The 17,690-nt window shown below is 34.4% G+C and overlaps 1 protein-coding gene across 1 annotated transcript; it reads right to left on the bottom strand.

Moving 5' to 3' along the window:
* Positions 1–1,207: 1,207 nt before the first annotated feature.
* LOC129616321 (uncharacterized) lies at positions 1,208–2,274 on the bottom strand. Its single transcript, XM_055531931.1, has 3 exons — positions 1,974–2,274; positions 1,475–1,906; positions 1,208–1,419 (listed from the first exon to the last, which is right to left on the bottom strand). Exons 1-3 carry the CDS (start codon positions 2,272–2,274, stop codon positions 1,208–1,210), a joined length of 945 nt encoding a protein of 314 aa, XP_055387906.1.
* Positions 2,275–17,690: the final 15,416 nt, after the last annotated feature.

Here is a 17,690-nt window from a genome sequence, read left to right as displayed (position 1 = left end):
TGACATAAATGTTCCTATGTATTCAATTAAATTCACATTTTTTTTTATTAAGGATTAAATTACATGCTTATTTAAATTGTTAAAATCGTAACATTAGTTTGTAATTGAATAAATTATATTTGCAATAGGCAACAAAATAAAATTAAAAGTTTTTACAAATTAAAAATACTTCGGTGTTGTCGAATTCCTTTATCCTAAGGTTTGTATACATTTATCCCTGATTAGCTTCTCCTTACGTTCTCCTTTTCTCGTAGACTATGACATCGCTCGATGCAGAAGCAATAGTCTACCCTCGGGGCATTTATAGTCTAGTCTCAGGGCAATAGTCATCCCTCAAGGCATTTATATAACGCAACACCTACTTTATTTATTATACTCGTATTTATATGAATGTAATCAAATATATTATTATATTTTATTTAAATATGACTACAACAGAAACTTTAAAAAGTACACCGAATCTTACTAATTTATTTAGTCATTTTTTCTTTTTAAATAAACTTCAGTACCATTTTGTGAAAATTACCGTTGTTTTATATTAAATACTACGAACAAAAGACAAAAATATAAAAAAATGAAGATTAATAACTTAATATAAATTATTAATCTTCATTTTTTTTAATAATATCAAAAATCAATATAATTATTCACTAAATTTAAAATACAATTAAACTTTAAATAGCAAATAAAATTATTTTGTCGTTCATCGAAGCAGTCTTCCCGTGCGAAATTTATATGTGCACTAATGAAATGAAGAGTCCTTTGGATACATAACATACACATACGCAAAAATATTATGACTTCTTGTACATTGTAACATAGGAAATTTATGGCATTACGGAGTCTTGAGAATAAAGATGTCTATGATTCATATACATATTTATGTTGTGTATTTACATATGTATTTATATGGAAACTGATGTCTAACAAAATTAAACGGGAGAGCGGGGTCGTTTGCTGTATCGAAAAATATTCGTGGAATAAAATGAACCGATAAAGCAAACGATCCATTAATGATTTTAAATTGTATGACATTTTGACGAATTCCTAGAACAATCAACCGTGTTCCATTACACAATCCATTTTTTACAGATAAATTTCTCAATAACATTACAGTGCAACCTAATTTAATATTTAATTTAAATGGGGGCAATCCATAAGAGGATTTAAGCTATTCAAATATTCTACTGGAATATTTACTTGTAAATTAGCCATCATTATTTTTCACGGAACCAATCGCATTGAAAGTTATTTTTTCAGAATTTTGTAAAAGAGCCAAAACATTTTCATTGATTAACCGTACATGTTCGTTTTTAGGGCAAAGAATTGCACGTTGAGAAATATTTTGTACATCAGTACATGTAAAACTTGTTCCAAAAATATCTGTTACTATATTATTTGACAAAAACGAATTTGGTACTTTAATAGAAAAGTTTGTTTTAGCAGATGATGGTTTGTTTAGCAGTAATAACACCTTTACCTACGTTTAAAAGCCATTGACTAAAGTCCGGATCAGTAATAGCTCGCATATTCCGCTCTAGTTTAAAGGTTTGAAAGTATTGCCATAAAATAGCCTTTTTAATTGTACTTTTGATAACTGTGCCCCGAGAACCTTTTCGTACAACGGGTAAAACTTGACGAAAATCGCCACCTAAAATAATAACTTTTCCTTCAAAAGGAAGTTTGTTATCCATCAAATCTTGGAAAACCAAATCAACAATTTCAAGCGCCGTACCAGGTGCCATAGGTGCCTTATCCCAGATAAGCAAATCTAAAGATTTTAAAATTTCTCTTTTAGATTGAGAAAGTCGAGGAAATTTAACTGTTGATAAATCTAAAGGTAAACTAAATGCTGAATGACACGTCATTCCTCCAGGCAAAAAAATCGCTGCTATTCCTGTCCATGCTACAATTAATGTTTTCTTATGAATTAGATTAAATTTTTCAATCAATGCGCGATATAAATGTTTTGCCGCTTGGACCATCAATATAAAAACATTTTTGAACATTTGAATTTTGGACGCATTTCATTATATCATCTGCAGCTAAAAGTTGATCACTATTAAGATTATTCCATAAAATATCAGTAATATTATCAACAACTATATTATCTGGATTTTGATAATATAATGTATTGGAATTATTTGCTTGAACTGAAAAATCAAGTTCAGCAGGTATATTTCCATCACCAACATCATCTGAATTTCGAGGAGCATTGTATGTTCTTTGATCATCATAGGTATTTCGAATAAAAATTAATGATATTTTGTTCATAAGTAAATTAACTGCTCTTCTCTCAGATAATTCTTTATCATAAACTGGCATAAGGAGAGACTTCATTTATTGCTGTGTTCATGATAATCATATTTTCAGGACGGCATTGGGCGTTAGCAGAATTTAACATTCGTGCTTCAAGAGAAATATCTGTATCATAAACATACAATTCAGAATAAGATGGTGGCTGAGACATTTCTCTAACACAATTTGGTTGTAATGATGTGTCAATTTCAATATTTTCTGAAGTTCTATGATAAACCTCACCTGATATCTTATAGCAATAAGGACCATTGCCAGAAATTTGTTCAATTTTGGCTCCCATCGATGCAAATGCATTTGCATTATTATACTGTCTAATAAACTCCCTAAAATTTTTAGGCAATTCATCATTTCCGATAAATAAATTTTTCAATGAATTAGGAAAACATATATATTGAGCCGAAATATGTGATAATTTATTATTATGGCAACACATACCTTTGCGCTCGTTTTTGAAATGAACAGCTTTGCAATAAACGCATTCATTATTTAAAGATCCAAGATTATGAGTGTCCGGATTAATAAAATTCTCTGATCCAATAATGCCAGATTTAAAATGAGATCTGAAAGCAACACGACGGCGTTGTTGTGCATGTTGTATAATGCATCCACGATTGTGTGAATAATGTGCTTGCTGCTGTTCCCTTATATTTTCATGATCTTGTGAATAATGTGTTTGCTGCTGTTCCCTTATATTATCACGATTTTGTGAATAATGTGCTTGCCGTTGCTCTCTAATAATATCACGATTTTGTAAATAGCGGACCCGATTCTGCTCTCTGATTCCTTCACGATTATTTTCATAGTATGTAGCATTAATATTTCTTTTATTATTATTATTATTATTAATATTATTAATATTTCTTCTCTCGGCCATCTCAACAACAAAATCTTTAATTAGAAATTTAAAAAAAAACATCTAATCACTTAAATGATTTTAAAAGATTGAAAAATTTCTTCCACTTTACATGATTTTTTAAAAAATCTGACAAATTTTCATAAAATAAAATTTTCATAAAATTTTTATAAAAAAATATTTTTGTTGTTGTTTTTTCTAATAGAAAAATATTTTTGTTGTTGTTTATAATGTCTGACGAAAATGATGATGAAACTTACTAAAATATAATATAGATGTAAAAATAAAATTCAAAAATTATTAGGAATAATTAAATGTGCGCTTTTAGTTTTGCATACATATATAGAATATTTAGTACAAACGTAAGTTCTTAACATTCTAAACAATAATTATTATTCGCTTCTACAATGTTCAACATTCTGGTTAGCATATTTTTTAAAATTTCACTTTCCAGAAAATACATAAAAAAGCACAGAGTTGTAACAGCCCTTATATCAAGTTCATAAAATACCAATAAATATATTACAATTCTAGTATTTAGATATGTATGTACATTATCAAACATGATAATGCAAGTTTATTTTACTTTGCAGATGCATGTATTATTTTATTTTCCAAAAACATTTTGAAAACTCAATTAAAAATTATATTTTAGTAAACTCATATTTTTTTACAAAAAGAGAAATAAATAAAACAAAATTCAACATAAATATCACTCAATATTAAATTCAACATTTCTTAGAGTTAAAAAAATTGCAATTTCATCGTTATACTTGAAAAAATGATAAGGAGTGTTATTTTGAGTAAAAAATTGTTTTTAATTAATATGTGCCACGGCTTACAGTAATACAGGACTGGATCCTAAGAGAGAGTGACTGTTCACAGCTGACGAATTAACACGTATTCTTATGGGATCTATAGAGGGCCCCTTTTAAAATCATAAATCTCCCACAAGATGAACTTTTTCCAAATTTTTAATTAGAAAGAGTTAAAATTCAATATTTTTCTAATTTACTAGTTTTATGTTATTAAAACATTTTTTTGGGAGACAAAGGTTGGCATGGATCTTAGTCGGTTTCACATTTTTCTAACATATGAATCTGTAAATGCTAGGAAATGCCCCTCGAAAACATCAGCTCTGCCAACAAATCCGACTCTCACCTCCCAGAAGGTAGTTTAACATAGTTATCTGCCGGGTGTCTCATGAAAGGCTACCGAGAGCGGTGAAAGCGAGTATTCGGCGCTTAAACCGGGTTTCGTTGGTCAGGAAGAGCGCGGGCGCCAAAAACCCGGCGTTCACCACTTACATCTGATGTGCGGATTTTAGAAAAGAATAAAAATATAGAAGGTGGACTACCGAACACTCAAGCTCCACAGACCAATAAGGATATAAACTCTGTGTGGAACAGCTATATAAAATAGAACAGCTCTGTGTGGCTTTAAAAAACGAGGTTCTTCAACTGAGGGCTGAGAATGAGAAGCTAAAGAAAGGGAAACAGAAGCAAATTACAAATAATAAGTCTAATGATAGTAGTCATAAATAAAAAGACGTTACACCGCAAGCAAAGCAGGTGAAGTCAATCTTAGACGACTACTCAACAGATAAGGAAGAACTCGCCAGAGAAACAGATTGGATCCTAAAGCAAAAGAGGTCCAGTAAAAAAAGAGAAACGGAATCATCTCCGGAAGTAGTCCAGGTGACGATCAACGCTGAAAAAGTGGATGTTCTGATTCTAAAAGTCGAGGCGATGTCACGAAAAGCTCTAGGCCGCCTCCAGTAGTCATAAGTAATGTTGTTGACTATAATCAAATAGACCTGACCATTGGTGCAGTGGTTATGGCACCGGTCCTATAACCAAAGGGTCTCGGGTTCAAACCCCGGTCAGGTCACTATAAAAATTATATTCAATATTATCATAACTTAATATGCAATACTAATAAATATTATATTGTACAAGTAATTTCCAAATATTCATAATATTCGATACTAAAAACTAAGAAAAAAAAAAAGTAAATATTAATAAACTGAAATATTTAATATAAATAAAAACTACTGTAGGCTAGTCACCTACCTAGCTAACTCTCTATGACTATAGAAACTAGGGCATGATAGATACCATGCACTAGCCCTATACTCCTCCTAAGAGTGATGCTATTAGAAGGGATAGCATTAACTATCCTCCACATATACAAGCAAAAGTAAGACAAAGCATGGGGGCGAGAAAGAGGTGGCAGCCAACTCGTGATCCTACTGATAAAATTAAATATAATCGTGAATCGCAGCAACTAAGACGCTGCATTAGAAAATATAAGGAGGATTCGGTTGCCAATTATGTTCAAAATTTGGCGGCGTGTGAGGGAATCAATTGCTTACTGTGGAGGACAACAAACAAAATGTTTCTATTGAAAACAAAGATGGAACGTGGGCAAAAACTGACAAGGACAAGGCAAATGCGTTTGCAAATCATTTTTCCGATAGACTCTGTCCAATTGACAGCCCGAGCGTGCGTGAAAGTGAGGAATCTGCTTTTGTTGAGATAGCGTGACTATTCCAATTGTCAAGGAAGGAGATTTTATAGAGGAAATCAAAACTCTCAAATATAAAAAAGCTCTGGCCTTTGACTTAATGACGGCCAATATTTTGAAAAAATTACCCAAAAGGGATATCGAAAGGTGCTTGTAGATTGTAGATTTGTACAATGGGAGTAACAGTGCACCGCGACCACGCATAAGGATCTATTGTGCGCCCCCATCCGAGTGCGGGACATGCCCTACAACACACGATTGAGACCCAACCTCCTGATGAATTCAAGCAACTTGTGACGACCGGAAGAATGTAACTCCGCCACCGTTAGAGCAAAGCCCCTCAGCACCTTACCCTATGAGCAAGAACATCACACTTTCCCAGGAGGTGCACCGAGGTCTCCCCACACTCCCCACAGAATCTACAAGCGTCCTTATTTTCCAGGCCCAGCCGACTGAGGTGTCCCCTAAGCCTGCAGTGGCCCGTCAAATTAAATCGCTTCTGATCGTAATCTCCCAGGAGCTTCTTGGCTTGGCGCAGCCACCAAAGAATTCTCCAGCGCTCCGACCGCCTTCTTTCTGATTCCTTCCTAGTATTGGTAGAATAGTATGTGGTCCGATTCCGCAGGAGGGTTTCGGCCCAAGAAAAGGTCCGGAACCCTCATTTCCTTCATCGCCCACAGTGTGACCCGGTTGCATCTGCCCAACTTATTGAGCTTCTCAAGAGAGCCCCACACTGCCGCGGAGGATACTGAAAACTAGTTCAGCGCAGCCCGCCTATCCGACATAATCATTATCTTCTGTCCCCGATACCCCCTTTCCAGTCTGAACCGCACGCACATTTCAATGGTGTGCAACTCAACCCGCAAGACACTTGGAAAAGTTCCCAGAGGTTCGCAGAATTTGTTCTCATAGCCCCTGTGATGCAGACGCATGCGAGTCTCTGCAATCGTTCCAGGTTCTTTCTAGCCGAACCAAGAGCCGCCCTTCTTGTCCATGCCACTGCTCCATAAGTCAGGAGCGGCACGACCATCATGTTATACATTCACAAGATGAAGAACGGGGAGCAGCCTCACGACCTGCCCGAGATGCCCTGCAAACCATAAGTCCCCGGGTTACCCGTGTACACACGGCCTCCTCGTTTCTTCGAAGAAGCTTGGAATCAAATACCACTCCTAAGTATTTGACCTCCGATTTTCTCTCTACAGCCGCTCCGAACACGTAGATTGCGCGAAAAGGCACCAGATCCGTCTTATTAGGGTTAATCCTGAGGCCCACAGTTTCGCACCAGGTCCGGGCCACCCGTAATCCTCTTTGGACTATATCACAAAGAGTTCCCTCAAACTGGCCTGGACACCAATTTCCTGACGAAGCAGCTCAATAAGGAGTCCATCCACCACCAAGCTCCTTGGCCACGCGCATCCTTAGGGTGCTCCGCCCCACAGCAGTCTCTCAGGGCGCTCGCAATCACCTCATGAGAAGTGTTATCGAAGGTCCCCTCTATTGTGCTCTCCAGCGTACTAGCAAAGCGGAACAGACCAATCTCTGTCGACCTCCCTGCCCGATACGCATGCTGACAATCGCTCGGCGGCTTCCTTGCCAGCACCACCAGCCCCCCCGGACATAATTATCAACTAGTTTCTCCATCGTCTTCAACAAGAACGAATTGAGGCTAATCCGTCTGAATGACTTGGTGGGGGTGCTGGCCACCTTATCCTTTTCTCCGCAATTATGCGTGCAGCCTTCTTCCAACCTTCATAACGTGGTGTCCTGCATTCCCACGCCATTACTGCCGGGGAAATGTACCTCCAGGAGGAGCAGAGCTCTTTGCTCCTTATTCTCCGTGTAGCCGCCGTCCGGCCTCCTTAAAGAAGCAGCCACTGGCGCCCTGTCTCTAGCCAGGGCCCTATGCAGCCTCGCAGCCGCCGGCGTCTCCGCTATGCTTCCGCAAAATGATCTAAAGCTTCTACGCTTAGCCCTGCGGATCTCCCTGCTGTAGGCTGTCAGGTTCATCTTGTACTCTCCCCAAGTACCTTCTCGCTTAGCCCTATTGAAAAGCCTGCGAACTCCGACCCTCAGGTTTTCCAATCCCGGGGATTTCTGAAGGAAGATTTCTCCTCCATCAACCCACCCAGACAAAACCGGATGATTCTATGATCTGGCATAGAAACCTCCCCTGATACCTTCCAGTCGCGTATATATACCCCACATTCGGAATGTGATACTGCCGAATGTGATAGATAGTACCTCCTCCCTAACCCTGGTTATAAAAGTTGGGGCATTCCCTACATTCGAAAGGTGCTTACGCCTAATAAATGCGTGTGTAAGGTTAAATTATGTTCCTGGAATTTGGAAAGTTGCAGAGGTAATTATGCTGCACAGACCTGGAAAACCTATAGACAAGGTGACTTCTTACAGACCAATCTCATTGTTGCCCATGATTTCAAAACTGCTAGAGAAACTTTTATTGAGAAGGTTTCAGCCAATAATTGAAAGTAAAAAGTTAATCCCGGAGCTTCAATTTGGTTCTCGCCGGAACCACTCAGCCATAGATCAGATTCATCGAATAACTGACCTAATAAAAAATTCACTAGAATAAATCCACAATTAATCCACATGCTCAGGCCTTCGATAGGGCTTTGCATTGTGGATTAATAAAAAACTTAGGCAATTACTACTAAGAAAGTATGTTAACCTCCTCGAATCTTACATGACTAATTCGGGTATTTTGAGTTAAACAGGAAGAGGAGTAGTCTTCGCTTAGGGATATCAGGTCTGGGTTGTGATATTCCAGAATCGGAAGGAGTGTTCCGATTCAGGAATATTTCAGCAACATAATCAGCAACAGTTACATTTGCTGATGATATCGCAATAGGATGAAATGAAAATGAATCTACACAAAAATTACAAAAGGCCAGATCTCAAAAAGGACTAGAAAGTGGAATATAAAACTTAACGAGGAAAATTGACAATTCATTTTCGGTTCGGATAAATGACATCTTAATTTCGTTGGCAAACACGGCAAAGTATTTAGGAATGACGCTGGATGCAAAGTTCAGATGATTTTGGTGTATTTCCTCTAATTTGAGAAAATGTACATTTAAAATTAACGAGTTTGCTAACTTTGTATAATATGCCTCCCAAAATGCGTACTTTTAATACAATTATATATATACTATATCTATATTTTTCATGTGTATACTATATTAATTATAATATGTCATAATAATCTCATCATATAATCATAAAAATTATTACATATGTGATTTCTTTTTATATTAAAATTCCATATAACTTTTTAGTTTTGTATGTGATTTTAGTTTTATTAGAAAATATTTTTACATTGTTAGTAAGGCTAATTCACTGATTTACCTTAACTATCGCATAAGAAACTTTAAAACTTATACAAATATTTATACCCGTACGAACGTGTCCTCAATTGTCTTACCATTTGTAACGCTAAGAAATAATGTTCAGAGATATAGACTCAATCGTATGTTTGTGATCGGCCTCGAATTCTGAGTCGATTTAGCTTTGTCTGTCTGTTAGTCCGTCCATACCAGCGGTAACTCAAAAACTAATTGAGCTAAGTACACCAAATTTTCACATGTAATTTATTATAGCAAATGCCAGAACCAAGCTCGCCCGCCTTGCAGTTCCCCAGAACCCCGATGTGTCCGGGAACCCAAACCAAATTTATTTCAAACTGCCCCGCCATCTCGTTAAGAGACGGCTTGCAGTCCCGGACCTTTCTAGTCATGGATACTTCAGAACCCAGTGCTCTTATTGCGGCCTGGCTATCAGTGAATACCGAATAGACCCGCCCACCCAACCTGCCTTCGAGTTTGCATCCGTCCGTGCAAAAATGGACCGATCCGCCGTCAGCAACTCCCTCTTTCAGCCAGGCTGCCCTAAGCGGAATCAAGTTGAAAGCGCACCGCAGATCCCGTACTCATCTACCAACCCAGTAGATCGAACGGCGGCAAATGAAAGAGAATCTTGAAAGCTTGAGTAGGGGTGGAGCGTAATAACACATCAGTGCATAAAATTCTTTGAATTTTGCTTATCATTCTGAAATTCCCAACTGTGTGGAGGGTTGGCCACCACATCAGAACGCCATACATTAGGATCGGGGTCAACACTGCGCTGTATAGCCAATAAACCAAACTTGGTTTTAGCCCCACCTATTCCCGATGGCCTCTCTATAACGCTGAACCTCAAGTTCAACTTCGAGTCAAAAATTAGACGCCAGATTCTAGCCTCTCTGCTTAACAATAAGCTCATTCCGTTGAGTGTCGGCGGAGCTATTGTTGGTATCTTGTACCTCTTGCTGAAAATAACTAGTTTCGTCTTTTGTGGGTTGATAGTCAACCCACAGCCGACAGCCCAGCCAGAAACGAGGCCCAGAGCCCTCTGCATTAGCCCATGTAGCGCATGAAGAGGCTTTCAAGACACCGCGACCGTCAATTCATCACGGTAAGCTATCACCTTGTGGCCCTCCTCCTCCAGGAATATCAGTAATTGATTAATTACGAGGTTCCAAAGAAGAAGAAAAAGTGCACCTCCTTGCGGGGTGCCCCTGCTAACGAGGCACTCTTCAAGATTTGACAGACTGCGGAGGAAGGAAGACCTCTGAGCCCTAATAAATACTTCTTGTACTTCTTTAGGTTATCCCTATAAGCGCACCAATCAGATGGTGCTCTGGTGAACTCCGTCCTGGTAAACTGAGTTCTACATTTTTTACGAATGGCGTTTAACCCTTTGGACCACCTTTGTGGTTTCCTTTTGCCTTTTATCCGAGTTAAAGGACACGCCTCCCTAGACACGCCACTTATGGTCCCAGTAAGTGTGCAGACCATATTGTCGAGGTTCGCAAGCGTCCCAGCTAAATCACTTAGCGAGTCTTGCAATCTTGGTCAATCAGTCCGCCTGCGGTTTCTGAAAATCAAAGGAGAATTCTGTCTTGCAACGAATTCAAGTTCTATATAGCGATGGTCCGAAAAGGAATGTCTTGCGATACTTTCCAATTCGTAACCGAGTCCAAAATAATTTGTGAGGCAATGATTATGTCTATAAACTCTTGCCTATTTTAAGTAACGAAAATAGGCTCTGAGCCTCTATTACATAGTGTTGGGTTAGTACTCAAGATAAAATCAAAAAGTGGCCCACCTCTAGTGTTGATAGTCTGCTCCAGGTTTCTCAGATTACTAGGTGGAAGCATTCCCTGGGAATCATAGAGCAGGTATACTGATGCCCGCCAAGAGATACTGTCATCGACCTCAAGACTGTCTGCAGTCAAATTTTCATTGCTGTAATCATGTAAATTACTTTCAGTTAATATGCACGACCTCGTCTTTCCGTCGCTGCTGCTTTAGAATAGCTTTTAGTTCCCCATCCTAAGCCCGCAAATCCTCTATTCCGCTAGCCAAGGTTCTTGGATCAGGACTATGTCATCCTCACCTCTTTGTAGGTTGGAAAGAAACGCAGTTGATGCCGCTTTAGATTGGTGGTGATTGTTCTGGCTCGAAGCATTAATACTTTCGTCAACGTTCTCTACATCGTCCTCGAGGTCCAGGTCCAGCAGGACCCATTTTTACTCAATTCTCTCTTAACTTAAGTTTTCTGACACGGCGGTACAAAAAAATGCGGAAAAAACTCGAAAATATATTAAATCATAATTATAGCTAAAATTTTGAATTGAAATTTGAATTTTTGATATGTTGTTCAGAAAACTCCAATTTTCTTTCTAGTATAAAAGTTTTTAGTCAACTTTTCGTATAGAAAACTAAAACTGAAAATAAGCAAAAATTATAATTTTTCCAAAAAAAACAACAAAAAAAATGATTCTTCAAAAATGTCATTTCGCTAAAAATACATTTGCAATTTTACAAATACATTCACCTTCCATAGGATCATATAAAAAACCCTTCGATAGGATCATATTCGTAAAAATAAAAATATAATATTTTCGATTTTTTGTATAAGTTTTTATGGTTGCTAATAACAAATGCATCAACTACATTACAAAACACTAATTTAATTCAAGTCAGTGTAATAAAGCACATTCATTTAATTTTTAAAATTCAACGTTTTTTGTTAATTTTTAATTAACAAAAAGCTTCATTTCACAATTATATTTCATAATTTATTGGGGGTATATAATTTACAACAAAAAAGAAACTTTATAATATGTACTATATATTTAGTAAATTTTTAAAAATTATTTCATTTTCAGAAAGAACTTTAATTAAACTTTTTCTAAATTAATCTTTTGTTTAAAAACCAAAGCTTAAAATTCTTTAACAAAGCTTTCTTAAGATTCTTCACAAACTTTACATAAAGAAATCCAAATTTTTTCCCCTGGAAAATCACTTTTTATATGTGCATTACCATATTATATAGCAGTGAAATGACATCATGAACCAAACGGTGAAGAATTAACATTTTTTTTTTCATGTTCTTACAAAAGCAAATTTTTCAGCAAAATTAAAATCATAGTATTGAAGATTAATTAACAAAATCAACATTTGAAAATTTACATTACACATACATAGTTGATTATTTCTATGTATAAATATATTATTCAAATCATACGAGTATATAGACAAAAATCAGAACATAAAATATGTCACATAAAAACCTTATTAAAAAGAATTAAAAACTTAGATTATTAGAAAGAAAAAAAAATGTGATAATTCCATGATGTTTTCATTTCTTTTGTTTATATTTTATTTCTTTTTCCTTTCCATTCTTTCTTTAAGAATAAGTAGTAAAACAACAATTGGTTAATTGTTATACACGTTTCATTTAAGTTCAAAAAAATACGGGAAACACATATACTATTTCTTTTCTCACGAAAAATTTTAGTCTTAAATACATGAGTCTTTGGTATAACTCTTCAAAAACTATACAACTTGTGAGCTAAGGTTTCGCGAGTAGGCTCCCAGAAAAATCTGAAAGTACAGTTTCACATAACATGGAGAATTTCAATTAAATTAAACCAATTGCATATTTAAATTTGGAAGGAAATGTTTCTAAAAATTGGAAAAAATTTATACAAAGTTATAAAATATTTGAGGAAGCTTCTGGAATAAAAAATAAATCTGATAAAATAAGAATAGACAAATTTTTAAATGCGATTGGCGAGGATGCTGTTTATGTGCACAGCACGTTTAATTTAGCTACTGATTAGAAATCTAATTTACGACATTATTAAAAATTTAAAAAACTTTGTTGCCCAAAGAAGCAAATTACAAGTACTCGTATACAAACAATTCAAATTTTTTTCAAAAAATCAAATTTGACAATGGAACTTTTTGTCCCGAAATAGCCCTATTTTAGGATTTTCTGTGAAAATTTTTGTATAACAAAAACACGTCTTTTTTTTATACTTTATATTATCAGAAACACAAACCAAATAATATTCAAAAATATAATGATCTCATATATTTTTAGGACGAAAAATCGAAATATTACAGCTCTTTTCAAAACCATCAAATGTTTTGTGGCATCTGAATATTAATGTCTCATTTGTTACTGTTTTGAATATTATGTTTCATTAGGAAGCTTTAAAAATAATAGACATACATTATTTATCTGCAATACTTATGAAATATAAAATTTCATTTCTTATTTATCGATAGAAAAACTTATATTTAAAAAAAAACTACATAAACAATTATGTATGTACATATGCATGCTTAAAATTTCATTTTTTATTGTTCGAACGAAAAATTCCAAAATGTTCAATTCTAACACATAAGTGCATACATACATATATTTGAATAAAATTAATATTTTGTTTATGCCAAAACCTTTTCTTCTTAAAAAGCAGAAAAATAAAATATTCACGTTCTTTACAAGACTTTTTAAAACTACATATATAATAATTTCTGATAAAAGAGTAGAAAGACGGCATGATGAGCAAAACATACTTGATTTTTAAAAGCAAACCGATTTTTAATATTTCCTTGTAGATAGGCTCATACAACTCAATCATGGATCTAATAATACACAATGTGACGACTGTACCCAGATGTAACTATTAATTAATTTTAAAAATTAAATGAGTGTGCTTTATTACACTGACTTGTATATAGAAATTAAAGTGTTTTTGAAGCGATTTATATCATCTAAAAAAATTATTATGCAAAATTCAGAAATTTTTATTGGAATAGAAAAATTTAATGCTCCTTATCACATTTTATTTACTGCAATTAAAAGTAAAAAAAAATTAAAAGAGACCTTGAATTTGTTAGTCAAGCAAAATATAAATTCAAAAGTTGAAGAATTACGTGGTTGGGTACACAATTTAGTTACAGTTGAAAATTTGGGTGGGAATTTACGATTATATCTTGACTCACGAAATTTAAATAAATATATAAAAAAGCAACATTATTAAATTCGTACCTTGAAAAAAAATATCAGCCAAATTGTCTGAAACTAGTTATTTTACGGTGTTAGATCTTAAAGAAGGTGACCTACTATGTAGTGCTGCTTTCGCTAACCGATTCTCGCATTTTAAATTTTGACACTATGTAAATCTAATATCGTAACTTTGCGTATACAGAAGTAGCAAAAGTGGTACTATGCAACTTTCGAACTTTTCATTCACTTGCCATTTTGTTTAAGAACCTTATTGTGAAAATTTAAGTTTTTGAAAAAATGAAACTAAACAATGTGTTATATTTATTTGGTTTATTAAAGTAAAAAAACCTTGCATTTCAAATTTACTGCAATTAATTAAATTTTTGTAATTAATAATTATAATTATAGATCAAAATAAAATACCGAAATATTCCGGTTTAAGCAAATAACAAAATAGCACTAATTTTGTGCTAAACTTAAATTTGTTTCGCTTATCTTTTCTCAACTTTACTCCAGTTTTATTTTTATGAGACTGAACTTTTCATCTACAGACTTACAAACTTCGGTTATAATAAGTAAAATGGTTTGCTGAGCAAGAACAATACTTAAATCTTAACCTGCAGAAAAATCTTTTGCTATCATATTTATTTAATTTTTAAAATTTTTAATTAATTTTTTACCAGAAATATTCAAAAAAGGCTGCTATTTTCAAAAAAGTGGAACCAAGTCCTATATTTAATATAAAAACAGTTCATTATCTTACGAATTCAAAAGAAAATCGTAAAAATAAAACAATAAATAAATTAGAATTAAAAAATGTCACAATAAAAACAAAATAATATTTTTTACATGAAGTTTTTACGTTTATACACTTTGTAAGTTTAGGCTCTAGTTATGATGATCAGAAAATACCGTAAAACATTAAAAAAATCTCATAAAAATGTTTATGACGTTTTTTTCTGATCATATTTTTATTGCCTTATTCATTTACTTATATGCATGTAGATAAAAAGGGGGTGAAAAAGCAAAAAAAAGTTTACTTCAAATTTTCTTACTGTAAGTTTAAATAAGATCACAACTTGGTTCCTAGCTTTTGGCATCAATATTTTTAAATTTTTAAATTTAATTTCTTTAGAATTTAAAATATTGCTGACAATTTCAACATAAAAGGAGTTTCGCAATTTAATTTTAATCACATTAACAGAAGAAAATACTGTTTCATCTGCAGCTCTATAAATTTTTCAAGTTTTCAACAATATACTCGATCCACTCCAATTAAAATGTTAAAATGGCAATATTATCGTCTATTGAAAAAATTCTATACATACAAACATATTTCATCTGCTTACGTGGAAGAATTCTCCTAAGTTTGGTTATTTGAAACTTTAGCTAACAAATTGATTTATTTGACTACAAAAACATAGGTGGCGGCTTTTGATTTAGCAGAAAAAGGTATACATTATGTACATAATTTTCTTAGCCACGGTTTTCTCAATGTTTAAATACTGCAAAAAACAAAATCGGAACCAAAAAGCAAAAGGAGGACCTGGAGGCAGAATTTAAAATCGGAGGCAAACTACAATTAAAAAAACTATAAAAACATTATAAATATGTAGGTGATAAACGTGAAATTTCAAAGTATTTATCAAACATAAACAAATATTTTTTGGTTATACAAAAAAACCGAGCATTTTGATTTTGAATTATAAAATTGTGAATCTTAGAAAAAGCCATTTATGAATCCGTTTTGTTTATTTTACTTTTAATTAAAAAAGTTTTGAAAAAAAAATTTTTGTTTATGAAAAAATTTTTTTTTTTAATTTTTTTTTATCTTCCTATTTAAATCTACAATCTATCCCCAAAAAAGCAAGATTCGGACATTTAGTAAATGTTCGACATATTTTCTTTAATTGACTTGTAAAGGGCTTTTCCAGTAAAATAGTCACTTCCCCTTCGCTTGAGTCTGCTTGTGTAGTTCAATTAAAGTACGTTCCTTGCCAGTTGATTTGAGTGTTTGCTTATTCTTTCTAGATATTTTTTACTAGCAATTGATGCCGTTTCTTTTACAGAGTAGATATTTGTATCATTCCTGATGGTTGAATTCCTAACATACCACGGAACCTTTGTTATGTTACGAAGTATTTTTGACTGGAATCTTTATAAAATCTCGATGTTTGAGTTGCTGGCTATTCCCCATAGTTCCATGCCATAACTTCATATTGGTTTGAGGATTATTTTGTAAATTAAGTTTTTATTCACAGGTGATAATTGAGGGCTTCGACCCAGTAGCCAGTACATTTTGATGTAGTTACATCTTAACTGTTTATTTTTGTTTATTATGTGGGTTTTCCATGTTAGTCTTCTATCAAGATGTAGACCCAAATATTTGGTCGTTTCCTTCTGTGGTAGGGTGATATAATTTAAGCTGACTGGAGAACACGTCCTACTCCTGTTAGTAAATGTAACGTGTACCGATTTTGACTCATTTGCCTATATTCTTCATTTTTTTAACCAATATTGGATGGCGTATAAATGTTTTTGCAGCGTTTGTGATGCAATGACGGGATGTGTATTTGATGTTAAGCTGTATCATCTGCAAAAGTTGATATCTTTGTTTCTTCGTTTGTTGGTAAATCCGCTGTAAATAGAAGGTACAAATTTGGGCCAAGTACATTGCCCTGTGGTACACCTGAGTTTTCATGCTGGCGTTGTGAATATACTGAACCCTGTCTCACCCTAAATTGTCTGTCGATGATATATGATTTTAGTATTAAAAAGAAAAGGTAAGGCAGTAGTGTCTTCAGCTTACACAGCAGTCCCTCATGCCAGACTTTGTCGAACGCTTGTGATATGTCGAGGAAAGCTGCGGACCAGTACCTTTTCTCTTCCATGTCGCATCTGATCTTGTCGACAATTCTGTGAACCTGCTCTATAGTGGCATGCCCACATCGAAACCCAATGGTGTTCAAGAACCATTCGTTTTGATTCCATTAATATCAGTAATCATCCAGCTAATAGTTTCTCGAAGATTTTTGATAAAATGGGTAATAAGCTGATTGGTCGATAGGATTCAGTCATGTTAGGGGTTTTTTCCTGGTTTAGGAATCATGATCACCTTTGCGATTTTTCAAAGGTTGGGAAAGCTACAGGTCATTAAAACTGCGTTGAAAATATATGTTAGGAGCCTGATACCCCTTTCCGATAGTTGTTAAAGCATTTTACCCGTAATTTGGTCGTATTCAGGAGCTTTTTTGACATTTAGTTTTTTGTGAAGTATATCTCGAACTTCTCGAACAGTGAATCTTTTTTTGCTTATCCAGTTGTAGCGGTATTTCAAGATATTTAACGATTTCACTAACTTCATCCCTTGCTTCACAGTCGTAAGGTTGAAATACGTTATGTAAATGCTTTGAAAAAGTTGTTGCCTTCTCTGAATCCGATCTTGCCCACTCTCTATCGCTCGTTAAAATTGGTGGAATATGCTATTTAGGCCGTTTGGTATTTTTAGTGGCTCTCCATAACGAGTAGTTTGTGTCTGTTGTCGGGCCTCGGTTTAATATGCAGGTCCTGCAAAGCGTTGTTCTTGAGATCGTTCAGCATTTTTTTGATTTCTTTTGAACTGTGGTTA

This window comes from Condylostylus longicornis, unplaced genomic scaffold (assembly GCF_029603195.1).
Source record: "Condylostylus longicornis isolate FDR11 unplaced genomic scaffold, ASM2960319v2 ptg000179l, whole genome shotgun sequence".
Lineage (NCBI taxonomy): Eukaryota > Metazoa > Arthropoda > Insecta > Diptera > Dolichopodidae > Condylostylus > Condylostylus longicornis.
The sequence above is the reverse complement of the archived record's forward strand: the minus strand, read 5'-3'. Positions and strand labels throughout refer to the sequence as shown.